This window comes from Seriola aureovittata, chromosome 2 (assembly GCF_021018895.1).
Source record: "Seriola aureovittata isolate HTS-2021-v1 ecotype China chromosome 2, ASM2101889v1, whole genome shotgun sequence".
Classification (NCBI taxonomy): Eukaryota; Metazoa; Chordata; class Actinopteri; order Carangiformes; family Carangidae; genus Seriola; species Seriola aureovittata.
Window position 1 is genome coordinate 11449629 of NC_079365.1, and position 19074 is coordinate 11468702.

General features: G+C 41.3%; 2 protein-coding genes across 3 annotated transcripts; one reads left to right on the forward strand and one right to left on the reverse strand.

The window, feature by feature from the left end:
• Positions 1-1973: 1973 nt before the first annotated feature.
• LOC130175878 (keratin, type II cytoskeletal 8-like) lies at positions 1974-8391 on the reverse strand. Its single transcript, XM_056386496.1, has 9 exons — positions 7843-8391; positions 5951-6159; positions 5174-5234; positions 4937-5032; positions 4646-4810; positions 4095-4220; positions 3674-3894; positions 3520-3560; positions 1974-2745 (listed from the first exon to the last, which is right to left on the reverse strand). The coding sequence occupies exons 1-9, from the start codon at positions 8296-8298 to the stop codon at positions 2450-2452; spliced, it is 1671 nt and encodes a 556-aa protein (XP_056242471.1). The 5' UTR covers positions 8299-8391; the 3' UTR covers positions 1974-2449.
• Positions 8392-14110: 5719 nt separating this feature from the next.
• On the forward strand, positions 14111-18114 carry LOC130187146 (keratin, type I cytoskeletal 18-like). Of its 2 annotated transcripts, none has more exons than XR_008830398.1 (7): positions 14111-14663; positions 16191-16273; positions 16574-16730; positions 16837-17001; positions 17098-17223; positions 17372-17656; positions 17803-18114. XR_008830398.1 is itself a non-coding variant. In XM_056404503.1 (7 exons), exons 1-7 carry the CDS (start codon positions 14205-14207, stop codon positions 17840-17842), a joined length of 1251 nt encoding a protein of 416 aa, XP_056260478.1. In that variant the 5' UTR covers positions 14112-14204; the 3' UTR covers positions 17843-18114. The 2 variants fall into 2 exon arrangements, 1 of the variants encoding a protein (XP_056260478.1); XM_056404503.1 differs by having other exon boundaries at positions 14112-14663; positions 17372-17592.
• The last annotated feature ends 960 nt before the right edge of the window (positions 18115-19074 follow it).

Below are 19074 nucleotides of genomic sequence, written 5' to 3' on the forward strand. Positions count from 1 at the left end.
ACTCAGACCCACTGCAAGGTGGGTACGGGTGAGTTAGCTTTCGGACCTGGCTGAGAGTGGTGACTGCTTTGTTGTGACATCACAAATTTACAAAAATTTCCTGACAGATCATTTTAAGGCTCAGTTTCTGACTATGGGCTTTGTGCATTTCTCTGTGACAAAAAATAGATAAATAAATAAAAGAAAAGAGGAAGTAAGTACTTAATACAATGAGGGACCTTTAATACATAAATAATACTCCTTTTTTTGTTTGTTTTGATACAAATGCACAGTTTGCCACCGTGACTGCCTTAAAGCAAGTTTAACTTTTGGGAAATATGTTAATTTGCTCTCTGGTGGAGAGTTAGATGGGAGGACTGATATCACTCTCAAATGTGTCCTTTAAATGTAACGTTAGCTAGCTTAGTTTAGCATCCTGAGCAGTTTCCATGATGTCTCTAGCCAACATAAAGTCCAGCACATAACGCTGATAAAACCATGAATTGTCATTTTAACACTCTGTTTTCGTATTATTGGATAAAACAAAGAAGATTTAACGTGTTGATTACTGAGCTTTAGCAGTGCTGTTAGGCAGACTACCTTTGGACAGAGCCAGGCCAGTATTTTCCCCATTTTCACTCTCTGTACTAAGCTAAGCTAAATTTCTCCTGGCTGTAGTCTTATATTGAACAGATTGGTATAAGAGGGGTATTAATCTTCTCAGAAATCAGATGAGCATGCTCGAACTATTCTTCTAAATTTTACTCAAGTGAAAAACTGAATACAGATTTCTGTTACTTGCATTGCAGTTATTTTTCTATTTTTTAAAAGAAGAAAAAGCAGCCATATAGGTCACCACAGCCTTTCACAGCTCACACTGAACAGAAAGTGAATGCATGATATTACTAGAGGTCAGGTTATCACTGTCATCTCATGTCACCGATTACAACTATTGTTGTGAATATATTTGTGGTTAGACTGTATACTATTCACTTTGATATCATGCTTTTTCATGCAGTTAGATCATCAAGCGTTGAGACCTGAAAATGTCATGTCCAGGTGTGTGTCAGCAGCCACATATCCATTGAAAGTGATGAACAGTGGGTGGGATTGTGGGATTTGTGTATTTTTCCGTCCTTGACTTCATGAGCGCTTGTATAGCCTTGGGTGTGGCACCACCACCCATAATTCACGTTCAGACCTGTTCCTGTAGGACAGAAGAGGTCTCTTAAGTAAGCATTAACTGTAAGAGAAAAATACCCTGTTCCTCACTAAATCACATATGTTTCGTCAGTACCCTCACACATTCAGCTTTTGCATGAGTTGCTCCTTGATACAATTCGTGGCCTTTTTGATTTAGATTATATGTTGGATTGGTTTGTTTTGTATGTGCTTTGTGTGACTTTTAAATACATGCAATTAGTGTTTAAAGGTGTTGGGAATATGACATTTCCTAGGAATGCATTACCTTCAATTAATGTAATTCAAGAGAAACTCCTGAAACAGTGACCTTGCACCATGGCAGGCCAGGACTTGTCAGGTGTTCCAGAGAAAAGGTTGACTGAGTGGAAGATTACTTCACATAATGCAAGTTTTCTTTGTCGGACACTGCTAAAAACACAAACTTGTTTTTCTGTGTATGCGTGTGTTGACATAGTGGAATAACTAAATAGCAAATCTCTCGAGGCTGATTGCATATGTTTTCTCATTGGCTCCCATTGCGTCCATAATATTTCTTTAAATAGCCTATTTTTCTCCAAATGTGAAGTGTTATTGTAAATGTTCAAATTAAATGTTTAAAATGTTTTCACTCAAGTGCAACTAAATGAAATGTATAGAGAAATTTACATTCCAACACTTGCAAAATGCAACATGATACCGTGTAAATTACTGTTTGAAGAAGATTTATTGTTGAGCAAACAGGTGTTGCCAAAAGCAGCACACCAAAAAAAAAAAAAAAAAAGGTTTTGTCTAAATAGAAATCATGAAAACTATTATGAGTCATTTATATTTTATTGTTTTGGTACAGCAGGGTTAGCACAAGGTGTTTTGTGTGTTGATGGTTGGTGTATTTTTCCAAAACTTGTTCATATTAAAAGAGATCAAATCCTAAGTTACAGGTTTCACAGTGCTTTGCATTGGTCCAAGGACCAGAAGGAACAGCAGAGGAAAACACACACAACAGTGCCACCTGCTGGCTAAACAAGTGTGGTGCAGATATCACTGAACCCCCGGCAGCGACTCAGACTACAGTTGACAGTAAAGAACTAATTAACTTTCAGAAGCCTGAACAAGGACTCATCCATTAGCACCTCTTCACTGAGGCTATCTGGCTGAAAGTGTTTGCACCTCTTACAGTAAACACACACCCAATATTTGGTGAAGGCACTTTGTGAATGAACCATTAAAGAACTGGATGATAAAGCAGAGTGAGTGTGTTCTAAGGGCAAAAATCATGAATCTGAAAACATCACTCCTCAGCCACAGCTTCAGCCTCCACCTGCTCCTGCTCCTGCTCCTTCTTCTCCTCAGCAGCCGGAGCCTCGATTGCTACCTGCTCCTCCTCCTTCTTCTCCTCCTCTTTCTCCTCCTTCTTCTCCTCGGCCTTGATCACCACAGTTTCTGTCTTGGTGACCGTGGTGCTCTTCACTGCTGCTCCCTCGACGGCAGTGATGGAACTGCTGCCCGCTTTGAGTCCACCAAAGGAGCAGCTGACGTAGGACGGGGTGCGGGAGCTCTCTAGGCCGTAGGCGTTGTAGTTCACAGCTGCACGTTCACAAGTAAAAGGTAATGATGAACATGGACATAGTGGGAAGGTGGCAAGAGAGGTGACATTATATGCACTATATGTATTTTATATTGATCTGAATATATTTTCTGCAAAGTTTTTCTTGTCAGCCTATGTCAGGAACAGGAGTTGAACGGCCCGTTGAGACATTACATGTAAATAAGGTCTATCCAAAGAAAAAACAGAAAAAACCTTTTCTCCATTTACTTGATGCACTGCCACCAACTATGTTGTAAAACTGAAAATCCAGAGCTCACAACTTCAAATGCGTTCTCTTTTAATGCTTTCTGGACCTTGTAAAGCACTTCTCTTTACTTTTCATGCAACCATCACATAGAAAACATGGCTCACAGAATATTTCAATCAAGTGCAGATGGTGGGAGCAAATTTCGCCTGAGAGTCTTCTGCTAACAATTTTCTCAGTCTTGTTCCTAATGCAGAGTAAATTGTTCCTGTTCTGTGGGCTCATTCGCTGTTTGAGAACGTGTAGAGATACAAAACTTAAGACTCTTTAACCAGTAAGACGCAACATATAAAGTGACATAACAGGTAAGTTACCTGGGAAAGAGACATAAGGAGAGTAATTTGTCACATAAAGTATTTTATTAAAGGTATCTAAGGTGATTATTATTTATTTATTTATTTATTCCTGTTTCCTGGCTTGTTTTTCAAGGGTTTATACTGTAATGTGGCAAAAATCAACAACAGTGAAACACTTTAAATATTTGCACCAATATAGGACATGAACTTACAAGTCTGCTTGGATACACTGGTCTTGATTCCAGTTGCTAACCTGTAGAGACAAATGGAAAAAGACAAGAACAAGCAAAACACCATGAGATGTACAGAGTAGTGTTGCTGTAAAGGATGCAGTTCTCATTACTCGCTCTCGCAGGAACATCTTACCTGGTTTCCTCTCCCTCCAGCAGCTTCCTGTAGGTGGCGATCTCAATGTCCAGGGCCAGCTTCACGTTCATCAGTTCCTGGTATTGGCGGACCTGCAGGGCCATGTCCTGCTTGGCTCTCTGGAGAGCTCCCTCCAGGTCTCTGATGCGAAGTTTCGCATCCCTCACTGCCAGCTCGCCACGCTCCTCGGCCTCTGCGATCTGAGTTTCCAAACTGTTTCGCTAAGAGTGGAGTGGGGAAAAAGTGAAGTGAGCTATACTGCAAACTCTTGATCCTGTAGTCTTTGTTCAGATAGGTACATCTAACTAGACAGTTATCTACACTGTTACAGTAAATACAGGAATAAAAAATGTTGTCAAATCAAAATCTGATTACAGTAAAATATGTCTAAATAAATGAAAGTGAAATCTGTAATCCTCACCTGTGCTTTAACTATGTCAATTTCAGACTGGAGCCTCATTATCCTGCGGTTCATGTCAGCAATCTCCGCTTTGGTTGACTTCAGGTCGTCACCATATCTGCCTGCGGACTGCTGCATCTCTTCATACTGATAAAGACAGAGACAAGTCAGACTGACACATCAAAATGCAGCATGACAACCTGGGTATTTTTTAGTTGTCTTGAAAGTCTGGTGTCATTCCAGGTGTTGGTGATGTTTGTTTTTAGCCTCACTTTTGGAACGGTGAGATATCGATTGCAACATACAGTGACGTGCAATCACCAGATGGACTGTGTTTAGTTTCTGCAGCAACGTGTGTGCACTTGAGATGTTTGAGAAAATGACAGTTGAAGTGAAATAAGTTGAGGTGAGATGTGGCTAAAGGGCAAAAACAAGAAAAGACAGGAGAATAGAAGTCGTCCTACACCATGTGCCACAGCTGGTTTACATGTGTGATAACAACAAGTGAGCTGCAGGGACTGTCCTCACAGACTCACAGGCTCTGTCTCAAATAACACAAAGAGCGGCCTCACCTTGGTCTGGTACCATGACTCAGCCTCTGCTCTGCTGCGGTTGGCGATATCTTCATACTGGGCACGCACTTCAGCGACGATGGCGTCCATGTCAAGGTTACGGCTGTTGTCCATCTCCACCACAACAGATGTGTCCTTGATCTGGGACTGGAGCTCACAGATTTCCTACGCAGGGAAACACATCAGCATGGACAGAGGATGAACAGACATGGAAACACATAATTTTGAGGTTATGCCTTTTTTTTAATACCATATAGCTAAATAAACTGAAAAATGAAGTAAGGTTATTACAGCATCGTAGATCTGCCTCAAGAACTCAATCTCATCAGAGAGTCCGTCCAGTTTGGCTTCCAGCTCCACTTTGACCATGTAGGCTGCATCTGTATCCTACAAGGCAAAAGACAGCACTGAGAGAAAATCATTGTTGCTTATAGGCCTGACCCTGAGGCACACATGGTCATTGTGTGGGCTCATTGTGCTCAAAGGTTAATTATAGTTTCAAGATCCTGAGTATGTCTGAAAACAGACCTTCTTTATGAGGACAAAGTTGTTCTCAAACTCATTGCGCTTGTTGATTTCATCCTCATACCTGGAAAATAGAAAAATTTCAGTTTAATCTTAATCATCAAACTTGGCTTTTGACCCATATGATGCATATAATTGCAAATATCAAGCCCACATTGGCTTAGAATATGATTCTTGGTAAAACAGATAAAGAATATACCTTATATACTGTATATATGAGGTAATTATTTGAATGTATGTGGCGTTTTCACTAACTTAAATATACAAACTAAATAATGGATTAGAGTCAGATTGATACTCGTTTATTATTGCAGATATATCAGTATGATGTGTGTATGTTGGCCATTAAGTAACGTGAGATTGCAGTACAGAAATGCCAAACTAGGGTTGACATAATTTAGAAACAGTGTCATAGTTTGTCCACCAGAGTGCACTGACAAGTTAGTTTTTACACTGGAGAACATCCTGCTCACCATACATCTTGGTCACACATTAAAACATTTTTTTTTTCAATATCAATCAGATTAGTATCAATTCTGTTTTTATGTAAAAAAAAAAAGAAGGTCTACAGGTTGATATATCAAATGTTTAATTGCCAAAATGTATAGCAGTGTGTCTAAATCTAAATCTAGTGTCAGTCTGGCCATAGGCAGGCTTTTTCCACACATACAATCCTCACTATAAGTTATTACAAAAATTATGTTCGGACAACACATGTACAACATGTTTTGGAAAAATTAAGCCTCTGGCAGGAACATCAGGTTCAGGGTAAAAACTTACTTGGTTTTGAAGTCCTCAACCAGGCCTGTCATGTGATGCAGGTCAGATTCCAGTTTGACTTTTTCATGGCCCAAGTTGTCAAGCTGTTTACGCAGGTTGGCAATGTAGGCTTCAAACATGGCATCGATGTTGGAGCGAGAAGTGGTCTGTTCCTGCATAAGTTTCCACTTGGTCTCGAGCATTTTGTTCTGCTGTTCAAGGAAGCGAACCTGCAGACAGAAAAGTCAGTGATCAGTACACAAAGAGGTGAATAAATAGCTCTGCTTCATCTGCTTCATTTAGAGACGGCTGTGTGAGTGTATGAGTATATAGATATCACCAGTCTGAGGGATAAAAGACTGGATGCATGATACACATTTTAACATGGTGAAACAAAAAATGTAACTGTGTATTGTGGGTAGGAGGAGGTGGTTGAGTCATATGTGTGGTTGATAGAGTAAGAATGCATGTGAAGAGAGGGTGGGAGTGACTCAAAAAGCATGAATGGCTTCACTCTGTTTGCCGATGGACATGGACAAAGAAACACATGAACATCAACCGAAAGAAAAATAGCTGAAGTGAACGTCTCCCACCTACAGCAACCTCTAAATGTCACATCAATTACTGGTCACTCAGTTTGTCACCCATAGTGCCGCGTTTCAACACAGAGTGGCACTGTTTCCCAATTGTGACACAGTTCGCCCCTTTACAACTTTTCTATTCAGCACCCTGATGACCCTGGGTGGGGTCCTGCTACCACTCTGCAAACATGACAAGAGACACACAGCTCCGCGTGCGTGTGTGTGTCTGTGTGTGTCTGTGCATGCCATGTCACAATGCCATGTAGAGGAGGGGAAGAGTGTTTTGTTTTGCATTTTGATGAATTAGCCTCAGCGTGATTGATTAACAGGTTAACTTCTACCCTACATTTCTGCCGGGTGCCTCTTTAAACAACAGAGCACATTTATGAGTTACAATGACAGATAACCAAAGAATCTGATCAATCTCGGGTAGAGAACAGTGCAAGCTTCTGTCTGATGATTGATAAGAGAGCTGACATTTTTCTGATGTTTAATAGTGGATGGATAACAATACTATTGTCAAGAAAATGGCTTTCAGATTTTTTTTTTCTACTGTAGTGATGTACTCCATTGAGCTTTTACTGTAACAAGCTCATCAGACCTTTCCCCTGCCACTCCCTCTCTTTTTTTTTTTCTATAAGTCTTTGCAGGCTGTGAATTTTCAGGCAATGAAGTTTGAAAATAACACAATATATAACATTTTGCAAAGCATGAACGTAAGAATGGATGCATAACATGAATACCAGAGTGCATGGATACGCCTGTCACTTTGTCTACTTTCATCAAAACGCAGGATATTGCTCACACAGGGATGTTACCCGCTTCAAGCAACAATTGTTCTGCTCTTCATCTCAGCCTTGTATGTGCTCTGCATCCAAGTTGATCCTCTTATCTGAGATCAAGACGCTCAACATTTGAGGAAACTAAACCGTGACTCAAAACAGTCAGTAACCTCCACAGAATCACCGCACCTGGCTTTTAGCAGACTGCTTATTGTTATATACACAGCTTTTACAGGCAGTTTCTTAAGGATGATCTCCATTATGAAATCAGACCTCTTTCACCTTGAGCTATTTTGGCTTGAAGTGCACTAATTTCCTCTGAGGTTCCTGAGTGATTTTATACTTTGTGTGGGCGTTATTACTTTTATCCCACCAGTCATGGATGATAACAGAATATAGGAAACTAAGCAACATGCAGAATGTGCTGTTGATTGTTATTGTTGTGATTGCAGTTCTCCCCATCCTGCCTTTATGCCATGAAAGAAACAATTTCCCTCTGGTACAATGATTTTTATCTTTGATATTTCAAGACAATGTCCACTTGACTGACCTTATCAATGAAGGAAGCAAAGCGGTTGTTCAGGGTCTTTATCTGCTCCTTCTCCTGGGTGCGGATCGCCTGGATGGTGGGGTCAATCTCCAGGTTCAGGGGGGCCAGCAGGCTCTTGTTCACAGTCACCGCAGTGATGGGGGCCATCATTTCATTGGCCATGCCACCTCCCACACCTCCACCGTAGCCCACATAGCCAAACTCTACTCCACCTCCTCTTTGTGCAGACCCCCCAGCAACGTACCCACCGACCACCTTAAACCCCCCAGCACCCACGGCAGCACCACTGCTGCCCACTCCCCCATAGGAGCTGCGGACAGCGTAGCTCTGCCTGGCACTACCCACACCATGGCCTCCATAGCCGGAGAAGGAGCGGCTGCTGAAGCCCTGGGTCGGGCCCCTGGAGGAGGATGACAGGGTGGAGTAGGTGGTGGTCTTCACGGCTCTGACAGACATGGTCACAGTTGGAGTCTGTAGCACTGAGATGGTGTGACAGGAGAGACTTTGCTGAGGGAAGGAGAGTCAGGCAGATAGGACCCTCCCTGGTCCTCTGTGCTATTTATCAGAGCAGGGGAGGGACCGTGCTGAGGTGCGATTGGCTGGTGTCCTCAGCAGGGGAGTGAGGGTTGAGGGGGGAGAGGAGGAGAGGGGAAGAGCTGAGGGAATGTTAGGGAAGAAAATCGCATCATGTTACACATTTACAGCACAGTGTTGGAGGGAGAACAAGAATTGCATAATAGTCAGTGTGCCAGTTTCTATAAAACTACTGCAGAAACACTGGAAAACTCTCCAGAGCTTTGTCCACTTTAACACGTTTGTAAAATGTCATTTTCCATGCTTGAAACATTACATTGCTTTCCATCATAATGACATATGCTCCCAGGCTATTTTGCATCCATAAAAATATACTGCACTTAAAACAGTGTCTACATTGTTGTATCCTGTGTACACACAGCACTGGAGTATAAAGTCAAACCTTAGATATAATGAACAAGCACATCATTTTAGGACCTTCTCTTCTCCTTTACAAGTTCTCATGGACGTGATATATTGCAAAGTAAATTGTGGTTTCCCAGTGTGATGGGCTTTACGTGTTTGTGGGCAGCCACTGTATGTCTCATAATTGTGGGAGAACCAATTTTACCCACTCGATATGATCCACTGACAAGTGTTTCTAGATATGCTGCAGAAAATCGTCATATCAAACAAATAATAAGTGGTTTCATCTAAAACTTCAAAGTAAAAGCATGCACTTAGTAAAGTCAGTCTGTTGCACAATTATAAGGTGCACTTTGCTGGATGTTGCCATTATCAGCTATGATCAGTGGACCAATGCACACACACACACACACACACACACACACACACACACACACACACACACACACACACACACACACACACACACAGGAATTATTGATGAACATTCCTTCCATATCAGCCAAGTGAAGAGCAAACAGAGTTTGTCTCTATTTTACTCTGGACTCCACCTTAGTTTTAAAAAGCTTTTCCATACCCATAAAAGTAGTGTAGTGATAAATAACTCATAAAAACACAACATAAAAGTACTGAGACTGCACAAGATAGATAGATAGATAGATAGATAGATAGATAGATAGATAGATAGATAGATAGATAGATAGATAGATAGATAGATAGATAGATAGATAGATAGATAGATAGATAGATAGATAGATAGATAGATAGATAGATAGATAGATAGATAGATAGTTTTGTGGCAATTGTATTTCAAACGTGTACCTCAACAATCATCTCAAGCTGTGCAAATCATGATTTATTTGTCGCTGGGCAGATTTATGACTCATGATCTTTTCTGAGCGGTTAAGACTGCTGTCTAATTTGTACCAGAATAACCCCCCTTACTCCCTCTACCAGCATTTTCACCACATCCCTATTCTTTTGTTTACCAGGTTTTATATGTTTCTGAAAAAAAAAACAGCCATTTACCAGCTAATGAAAAGAACCAAATCCCAAGGTACTCTACTGTGTGGAAACTAAATGTGATTAGACAGAGAGGGTGTGTGTGTGTGTGTGTTATGGAAAGTACATGTTAACAACCTGAGAGGGACTTTCAGGTTTTGCACCAATCAAAAAAAAAAATGCATGTTTTGCTTGGCTTGCCTCAAACAGTGACGTGACTCTTCACAATGGGGCTGCTATGCTAAACTTGGAGGCAACCATATAAGTACAAGTCTGCCAGTTTTTGTTGTTTCATTAACGGAACCTCTCTGACAAATATGTCATCATAGCTGACGAACAGAGCTGCATTTATTTCATGTCTTCATGGCTTCATCATGATTAAGACTGATCTTCTCTGTTCTCCCCATGAAATAATTCCTCATTCTTTGTGCATGAGGACTGTAAGAGGGTAATTGAAAGAGCTAACCCCCTGACCTGCAGTCTCTTAAGAGGCCAGTGATGTTTTGCTTTGTATGAAGCTGCTATATGACACATCGAGTCAGGAATGTGCTAACAGAGACACATACATGCTACAAGTCGGAGAGGAAGGGCGGAGGGAAGATGAGCTAGTGGGGGATATGAGAAGACAATTAGCAAAGATAAGAAACAAACCTATTTCAAAACCACTGACAAACTGACTGAGATGTTCGGAGAGGACAGGGTGGGATATATGATGGTGTAAAGCAATTTAAAGTAGAGTGAAGAAAGATAAAAATAAAAGTCCAGTGAAGGCTGCAATAAAGATGATTTCATCATTATCATCATTCATCGTTCATGCATCTTCATGTTTATGATATGGCTATAGTTAACGTGACGCCTGCAGTGCTTTATGAACTATATAACAATACAAAATTAAACTCAAGTCAAAGGCTAAAACTGAGGAAAAGCAGAAAGGCAGCAAAACATTGAAGGTATAAAAACCTGTCTGTAAGCAAAGCATATATTTTAATAAATGATTGGTTGGTGTCAGTGTTGGTCTTGAAGCTGCAGTCACTAAGCCTTAAATCACAAACCTCAGTTATAAAACTCACTTCCTGCTGCGCTCAGTGATGCATGTTCAAACAACCTCCGCAACAGACATGAATGAAATCTACACCAAGGCATGGAGCATAGAGTGAAACATATTGTATACATAGATGTAATGAAAGTGCAGATATACTCAATGCAGATATGCAGATACACTCAAAGTAAAAAAAAAAAAAAAAAAGTGAAAGGCGTGGCTATGAAACATGCGGTTGTGAGCAGACTGCGTCAGGCTTCTTCTCACAGCATGGGAGGTTTGTTTGCTTTGAGACTCACGCCCTCTAGTGACTGGATGGTGGATGTGGATGTTTTCAGCCCAAGAGACTGGACTGGAGGAGGAGGGGTTCACTGTGCCTCATTGACCATCAGAAATCTACTTCATGAAACTTGAACCATACTGGAGGGTTGGTTTAGCCTCACACGGTCACCACTTGGATCAAAACTGAAATATCTCAAAAGCTGCTGGATGGATTGTTATAAAATTTTGTGCAGACATCCGTGGTCCACATGGGAATAGGATTTACATGCAATTTGCCACAGATATCCAAGGATAAATTCTAATGAATTTGGTGATCCCTGAACTTTTCATCTAAGCTAGGTGCTCCTGTTCCCAGCTAAAATTCCTTTTCATTTGACTTTTCCTCAGACATATGCTCATATTCTAAAATTATTCTGTTCTAAAAAAAAAAGGTAAATTTGACATTTACCATATAGGGATATTTTAAGAGTCTACAGTGTACTGAAGTTTCTCTTTTACCAGTTTTACTTCCTTAAATGAAATAAATCATTAGTCTCCACATGAGAAATGAGAGTATAGGTGACTCTGCAGTGTACCAGTTCTACTTCTGCTCCTTTTATGTCTTCCTGTGAAATGTCTTTGTGCTAGAAATGGACATGACATCGCACAGAGAAAACGTCTAGTAGTCGACACATTTCGCTAACCTCTGATGCGTGACCCCTGCACTACACGCAAACTGTCCTGGCCATAAAACTGAAATATAGAGTCACATAAAATAAATATATACAAATATATAAAATAAACAAACTGCCTCTTTAGGTGACTTTCAAAGATCTTGGGTGAGTCAATGCGGGCGTGATCAAGACAGGAAGGGAGGATGTACGGAAATTAGTGTGTATGGGTGCATCACACTCACATGCACATCCACATTCCTTCCTGTGTCTGTCAGGGTGCGCACAGTCATGTGCATGAATATGAATATGCATCTATGCAAATATATATTTCTGATTTTGTATAAAAGTGCGTGAGAACACTCGTTCCGCACTGAAGCAGGACAAGAGAAAAACCAAAAAGAACAATGGAGGGAAGTGAAGATCATTCAAGGCCGTGGCAGGCAGGGAGCAGAAATAATCTGACAGCTGTCCAAGATTTGTGAAGCACAAAAACTCCTGTAGTAGTTTCCAGATTTCTGCTGTGTGTTACTATGACTCACAGACTCCAGCTCCTGCCCTTCTTTTCTCCTGTCTTATCTGGGGAAGAGGTGCTCAATTCAGATTCAGATGAGTTTTCATTCATAAAACAAAGTCTTTGTGTGCACACATAATGAAAACAGGAATTAAAAAAAATTAAAAGGCAGGTATGTGTGCCATGAATTTGCATTATTGGTTAAGTAAAGTTCCTGTTTCTATGGCAGGCGAGGCAACATGTTGCCAACACACATTCAAACAAACAAGGTCATAGAGAAACAGTCATGAGATATGACTCAGGCTGATTTAATTCACTGTTCCTCTTTATATCTGCCTCTCCTCCTCACAGGTCAGACCTGTTGGTGTGTCCTGTGCTTTTTAATCTCTTTTTGCTGCCTTCTATATGCTGCTTTTCGTTCTTATTGAGTATTACTAAAAGAGATCTGCAAAGAAAATGCACAGTGAGGGGCTGGTGTGAAGTGTGAGAAACAGTGAAACTTGATCAACCATGGTGGTGAGGTAAGCTCAGGAAAGAAAAGAACTAGATTGTATGCGAGCTCAGGAGGGTGTTGGAGCCTTTGCCATTTTGCCCCGGGGGGTGCTTCATTTTGCGCTCAGCGTGAAAATCCTCTCTGACCACAACTTCAGCCTCAGTTAAAACTTTCCAGGGTCTTACCAGAACCATGCATACTGGTGCTGCTGCGGAAAACTATGCAGTTTTCTTTCTCACTTGTCCATCCTCGAAGTACAGTTGGTCATTTAACATACAGAAAACACGTTTTCAGGAGAAGTTCAAGTAATAAATCTTGATTGTGCTGTGGTGGTTCACAAAGGATCCATGAAAAAAAAAAGTTTTCATGCTGACATATTAAATGTAGTACTCATGATTGGTATCACAGTTAAGGCTTCAAAGACAATTGTTCGAAATCCTCAATAGAATAGTTGTGTTCAGATATGAGTGGGGGTGAATGAGGGCAGCTTGTCTTTCCTTTTGATTGTATTCTGGGTTGGTATCAACTAACAAGCTAACCCTTTGGGTATATTTGAAGCTTGGTTTCCTTTTAAACCTGGCAGGTTTCATTGTTTGTATTGTCCACCCTGCTGACTGTGCTGAAATTTGATTACATGTCCTTTGATAAACAACTCAATGTTTATTATGAAGATATTATTATTGCTAGATAATTCTGCACTTTAAGAGTATAAATCAGTGAAAAGTGGCTCCCCTCCCCCTCTGTTTTAGCTACAACTACAAGCATCTGTACTGTAGCTGCTGTATCAGTTTAGTCCAGATAGGAAGGTAGGAAAAATCTGCTTGTTTTGGAGCCTGTCTGACCACAGACTTAGAAGCTATGCAGCAAATGGTAGACATTATGCCTTTTATGGGCAAACCAAAAGAATTCGGTTGCATGCTTACAAAGTAAACCTCATTTTGCAAAGAATATTCTACCCCTTTAACTTTTTTGTTTTAATCCTTTTCCAGCGTTCCTCTTTGTTGAAGCGTGTACTTAATGTTGGACAACATGTCTGCAACTGCTTTCTTTCATTTGTTGTGAACTGTGGTTTATGTGATCTCTATTGTTCACTAAATTAAACTGATTAGCTCTGGTTGCTCAAATGTGAATGTTTTAAATGTTTTCACGACAGAAAAACAACACATACATTTCCATGGAGACAGAAAATACACCGTACGTTAGAAAAGGGGAAGATGTGGGAGCACATTAGAGCATGAGAGAGCAGGGGGGGGGAGCAGGAAAGAAAGACTGGGGCGATGTTGAAGTGGGCAGGGTCTGAGAGACCAGCTGTGATTGAGAGAGAAGCAGGAGTATAAAGTTCCCCACTTCCCACTGCCAGCGTTACTTTCTAAGCCGGCCAGCAGTGAGCTTCCACATCCCATTTTTCACTTCATTCTCTGTTGAGTCTAAACTATCTCCAAAATGAGCTACAGAAGATCCATGCAGCAGATGCCTTCTACCCACATCTCCATGACCCGCTCTACACCCCAGTTTGGTGCTGCCAGCATTTATGCTGGTGCTGGTGGACATGGTGCTCGCATCTCCTCTGTCTCCTCATCTTCCCTGCGCTCTGGTGCCCCAATGGCCTCTTCTTCATCTTCCTTCAAGGTGAGCAGTGGAATGGGTGGAGGTATGGGAGCAGGTTTTGGTGGTGGTGGTGCATCCATGGCAGCTGGTGCCGGTGCTGGGATCCTGGGCAATGAGAAGGGAGCCATGCAGAACCTCAACGATCGCCTTGCCAACTACCTGGATACAGTGAGGAACCTGGAAAAGGCCAACAGTGAGCTGGAGATGAAGATCAGGGATGCACTGGAGAAGGGTGGGCCCGAACTGAGAGACTACAGCAAGTATGAACCCATCATTGACGACCTACGCAAAAAGGTGAGCATGGAAATACATAATGACCATTAAAATGAACAAGTGGAAGTTAAGTATGAGGCATAAGTATATAAATGTAATCTAAAAGTAGGAAGTTGTGCTTGTTGGTTGAAGTCTTTGATACAGCTTGGTGAGGCACAGTTAGAAAAGTGAGAGTTTAAATGCTTTAAAAAGCCTTGATGCAGACCAATATGAAAGTCAATGAGAGCATGTAATAGCTCTCATCATCACAGACAATGTTTTAAATGTACACTTACTTGTGGCAATAAATTGTATCAGTGTTGAAAACTAATTGTGAGAAAGTTCTCACTGAGACCAGCAGTATTTCTTTTGTAAGTTATCAAATTTCTTGCGAGAGAATGAAGGGTGTGGTCGCTACACTCTAACCCCCCCCCACCCCACCCCACTAATTTGTGCCACAAACTGGCCAGAACTTCCTCTGATGAATCACCACCACGAGGGTATCATCAAGCTCTCAAACAGCCTCCACCAGACAAAAGCATTTTCCAAATGCTCCTACTTGTAAATGGAGATTCTATAAGTCCGCTCTGGTGTAGGAGGGCCTCAATGTGAAACAGATGTGTGGTAATGACACACACACAAATAATCTCGGACTGCCAGCTGGAATGAGTGTGTGTGTGTGTGTGTGAGTGTGTGTGTGTGTGCATGTGTGTGCATGTGCGTTTGTGTGTGTGTGTGTGTGTGTGTGTGTGTGAGTGTGTGCATGTGTGTGTGTGTGCATGTGTGTGTGTGTGTGTGTGTGTGTGTGTGTGTGTGTGTGTGTGAGTGCACTGGTTGTATAACAATCAGCTCCAGTCAAGCGGAGTCAAATGTCACATTCTTCTCCAGACTCCCCTTCTTCAGAGCCACATAATAACGAGCTGATGGTGGCCCTTTGTTTTATTCAACACATAAAGGGACGTGTATTTCCCCTTTCCTTTGAGACAGGACACCATGGGCACATAAAAAACTATAAACTGGCAAACACACTCATGCACAAAGCGTTTTGCTATTGCTGCACATATGAACACATACAGTTACATACACAAAGAAAATGACAGACAGACGGAGACAGTGCAGCTGCGTGAAAACTGGAGAGAAGAAAAACTCTCTGTATAACTTATTCAAACAGGAAACCCATTTTTCCAACAATGCTAAAACAAACCAGATTCTGTGTTGGCACTGGAACATCCTCCCTTCCTGTTCTTCAGTTTGTGGTTCCTCTTTTCTTCACTGACTGTTACTGTGGATTCAACCTTGTTGTGGCCCTCGTGTGCAATTTGGATCTGGAGTTGATATTGTTACATAACGAAAATAGTAATTCAAATCATATGTTTAAATCTGTAGCTGTGTGAAACATTGCTAACTCATAACACATAATGACTTGAGCAGAAAACTAAGTTATGCACTGAATGAAGAGGCTTCTGTTCCAGTGATGTTCTTTCTAACAACTTAATTTAGGCCAGAACAGAACAAAGGACTTTTTTTTTTTTGACTCACACTGATCATAAATTCTTTTTTTCTGCCCAGATCTTTGATAAGATTGCGGAGAATGCTCGTTTTGTGCTCCAGATCGACAATGCCCGACTTGCTGCTGACGACTTCAAAGTGAAGTAGGTTGCTTTATTTTTCATTTCAGTGTAAATTATGTTGCATTATGAATGAGAAACATCTCAGCTCTGCTCTGGTGTCAGAGGGTCTAAACTTTGTAAGCAGAAGTCTATACAGAGATTGTACAGTTGATGTGGTCTAATATCTATAACATCTGATACAGTAGGATTTCTGGAGTAGTGGGGTTGTTTCTGCAGGATTTCCTCAGGACCTCAGCGGTGCCATCTTGTAACTCTATACTACGCAGCGACGTGTGCACATGAGCTGGTTGCGTCTCTAATAGAGTTTGTGTCTGCGCACAGGTTCGACAATGAGATAGCGATCCGCCAGTCTGTGGAGGCTGACATCGCTGGCCTGAAGAAAGTCATCGATGACACCAACATGAGCAGGATGAACATCGAGAGTGAGATCGAAGCTGTGAAGGAGGAGCTCGTCTTCCTGAAGAAGAACCATGAGAATGTGAGTTGACACTACACCCGCATACTATTACATTGTATCGTGGAGCAGTGTGTAGAGTCTGACGTCTTTGAACGTTTTTGTTCATTTCTCTCTGTCTGTCCTGTAGGAGGTGATGGAGCTGAGGAATCAGATCTCCCAGTCAGGCGTGCAAGTGGACGTGGACGCTCCCAAAGGTCAGGACCTGGCCCAGATCATGGAGGACGTGAGGTCCAACTATGAGAAGATGGCGGTGAAGAATGCAGAGGACCTCAAACGATGGCACGAAAATCAGGTAACGCAGCACTAAAGGGGCAATCATGAAGAAATACACTTGTGGATTATCTTGGTTTTTGATGAACTTCTTTTTTTCCCCCCATCTCTTCCTCAGATTTCAGATGTACAGGTGCAGGTATCCCAGAACACAGAAGCTCTCCAGGGGGCCCACATGGAGAAGAGTGACCTATCCAGACAGATCCAGACCCTGGAAATTGAACTTGCTTCACAACAGAGCTTAGTAAGCAGAATCTTTTATCACTTCTTTTTGTAAAGCAGCAAATATTTTCCAAGTAAAGGTTGCAACGTTCCCATGTTCTCCAAAATTAGACTTGATTGCCCTAAAAAAAACAAAAAGTTCTCATTCCTTTTTGCCAATCCTTTATCAGAAAGCCTCCTTAGAGGACACACTACGCAACACAGAGCTACGAAACAACATGGAAACGGAGAAGTACAATGGCCTTATTATTCGATTTGAGGAGGAGCTGTCCAACTTGCGTGCAAACATCCAGCAACAGACCCAAGACTACGAGGCACTGCTCAACATGAAGATGAAGCTGGAGGCAGAGATTGGCACTTACAAGACTCTGCTGGATGGTGGAGACTTCAAGTAAGAGTTATAAAGAGGTGGAGGAGAAAAAACAGGTCGGGGCAAGGTGATGATGGTGGTGGAGGTGAATACTTAAGTCACTTGTTTTCAGAGTTTGCATGGTCAAGTATGACTATAGTGGGGCAGTACTGCCAGATGTTTCAGTGGTGACATGACCATTTCAACATGAATATTCTGAAAGTCAAAATGTTTCATTTGTGTTTTGTACAGGCTCCAGGACGCACTAGATGAGCTGGCCGCCACAAGCTAATTTGGAACAAAGGATCTGGGACCATACCAACAATGGAAGCAAAGTAACCCACAACTATCAATTTTGGGGGAAAAAAAAAAAGTCCTGCTGGTCCAATCAACTGAAGCCATTTTTGAACCAAGACCACATACTGTGTAAACCATAAATTGAAGCAGTTCTGAATAAAGGCATTCTTCCACACCACAGTGAAACTGGCAGGGCCTTTTCACAAGCAACCACTGCCTCACCTGCCAGAAAAATAAAAACGAATAAAAACCACATGTTGACCCAAAGTCATGAGTCTTGTGCATTGTTGCATAATGTAAGAATGTGCTTCTTTTGTCTTGTGATAAGTTGTTGTCACCATTATTGCACTGCATGGCCCTCTCTGATTGAAAAGCAACGTTTAAAGGAGGCACATGATTCAAATGATGAAACAGATGATTAATTCATTTCTGTTGGCAGAGGAACCACATCTTTAAAAAAGGAAAAAAAGAAACAACTGACAAATTACAAGATCTTAATTTTGAAAAATAATTTAGTATTGTTGTTTGTTGTGTCCTCCAAGCATGTCATGGTATAGTATAGTCACATGTGAATCACTGACCCATCATGTGAGTCGTCGGGGCAGCTGATGAGGAAAACATGTTTATGTTATGTAAGGCATACCAAATGACAAGTCTGATAAATGTTTTGGGGTTAAAATTCCTTTCTTCTCACTAAAAGAACGAAACCAATCTAATTATACAGATAATATATTGTATGAGTTATTAAGAGTGGCCAGTTAAATACATTCAGCTTTGAAAGTCTTACCGTTTTCTCTTAGGTAACACCCTCAGTTTTCCTACTGTCCCACAGCATGCCTGTTCAGAGCCTCTTTACTGTAGAGTGGTGAAATGGACACAGGGGGGCGCTAAAGTCGTTCCACAGCATCCACACTGACGAGGCTGCCTGCAGATGTTTTTGATAATAGGCCCAGCGGGCGCAGCTATAATCTCAAAATGCTATCTGAGTATTTCCCTGTTATGTTATTTCATATTTAAATTTCAAAGGAAAAATTTATCTTTTCACTCCACTGCATTCATTTGTCAGATGTAGATGTAGTTTGCAGATAAAGATTTTACATAAAAACATAAAATTGACCTAATAAAATGTGATGCATTGTTATAGATTAACTGTGCAACACTAATATTAGGTTGTTTAGCATCACCTTCAGCAGCTACATTAAAATTCTGCTTACAAGATAATGGATC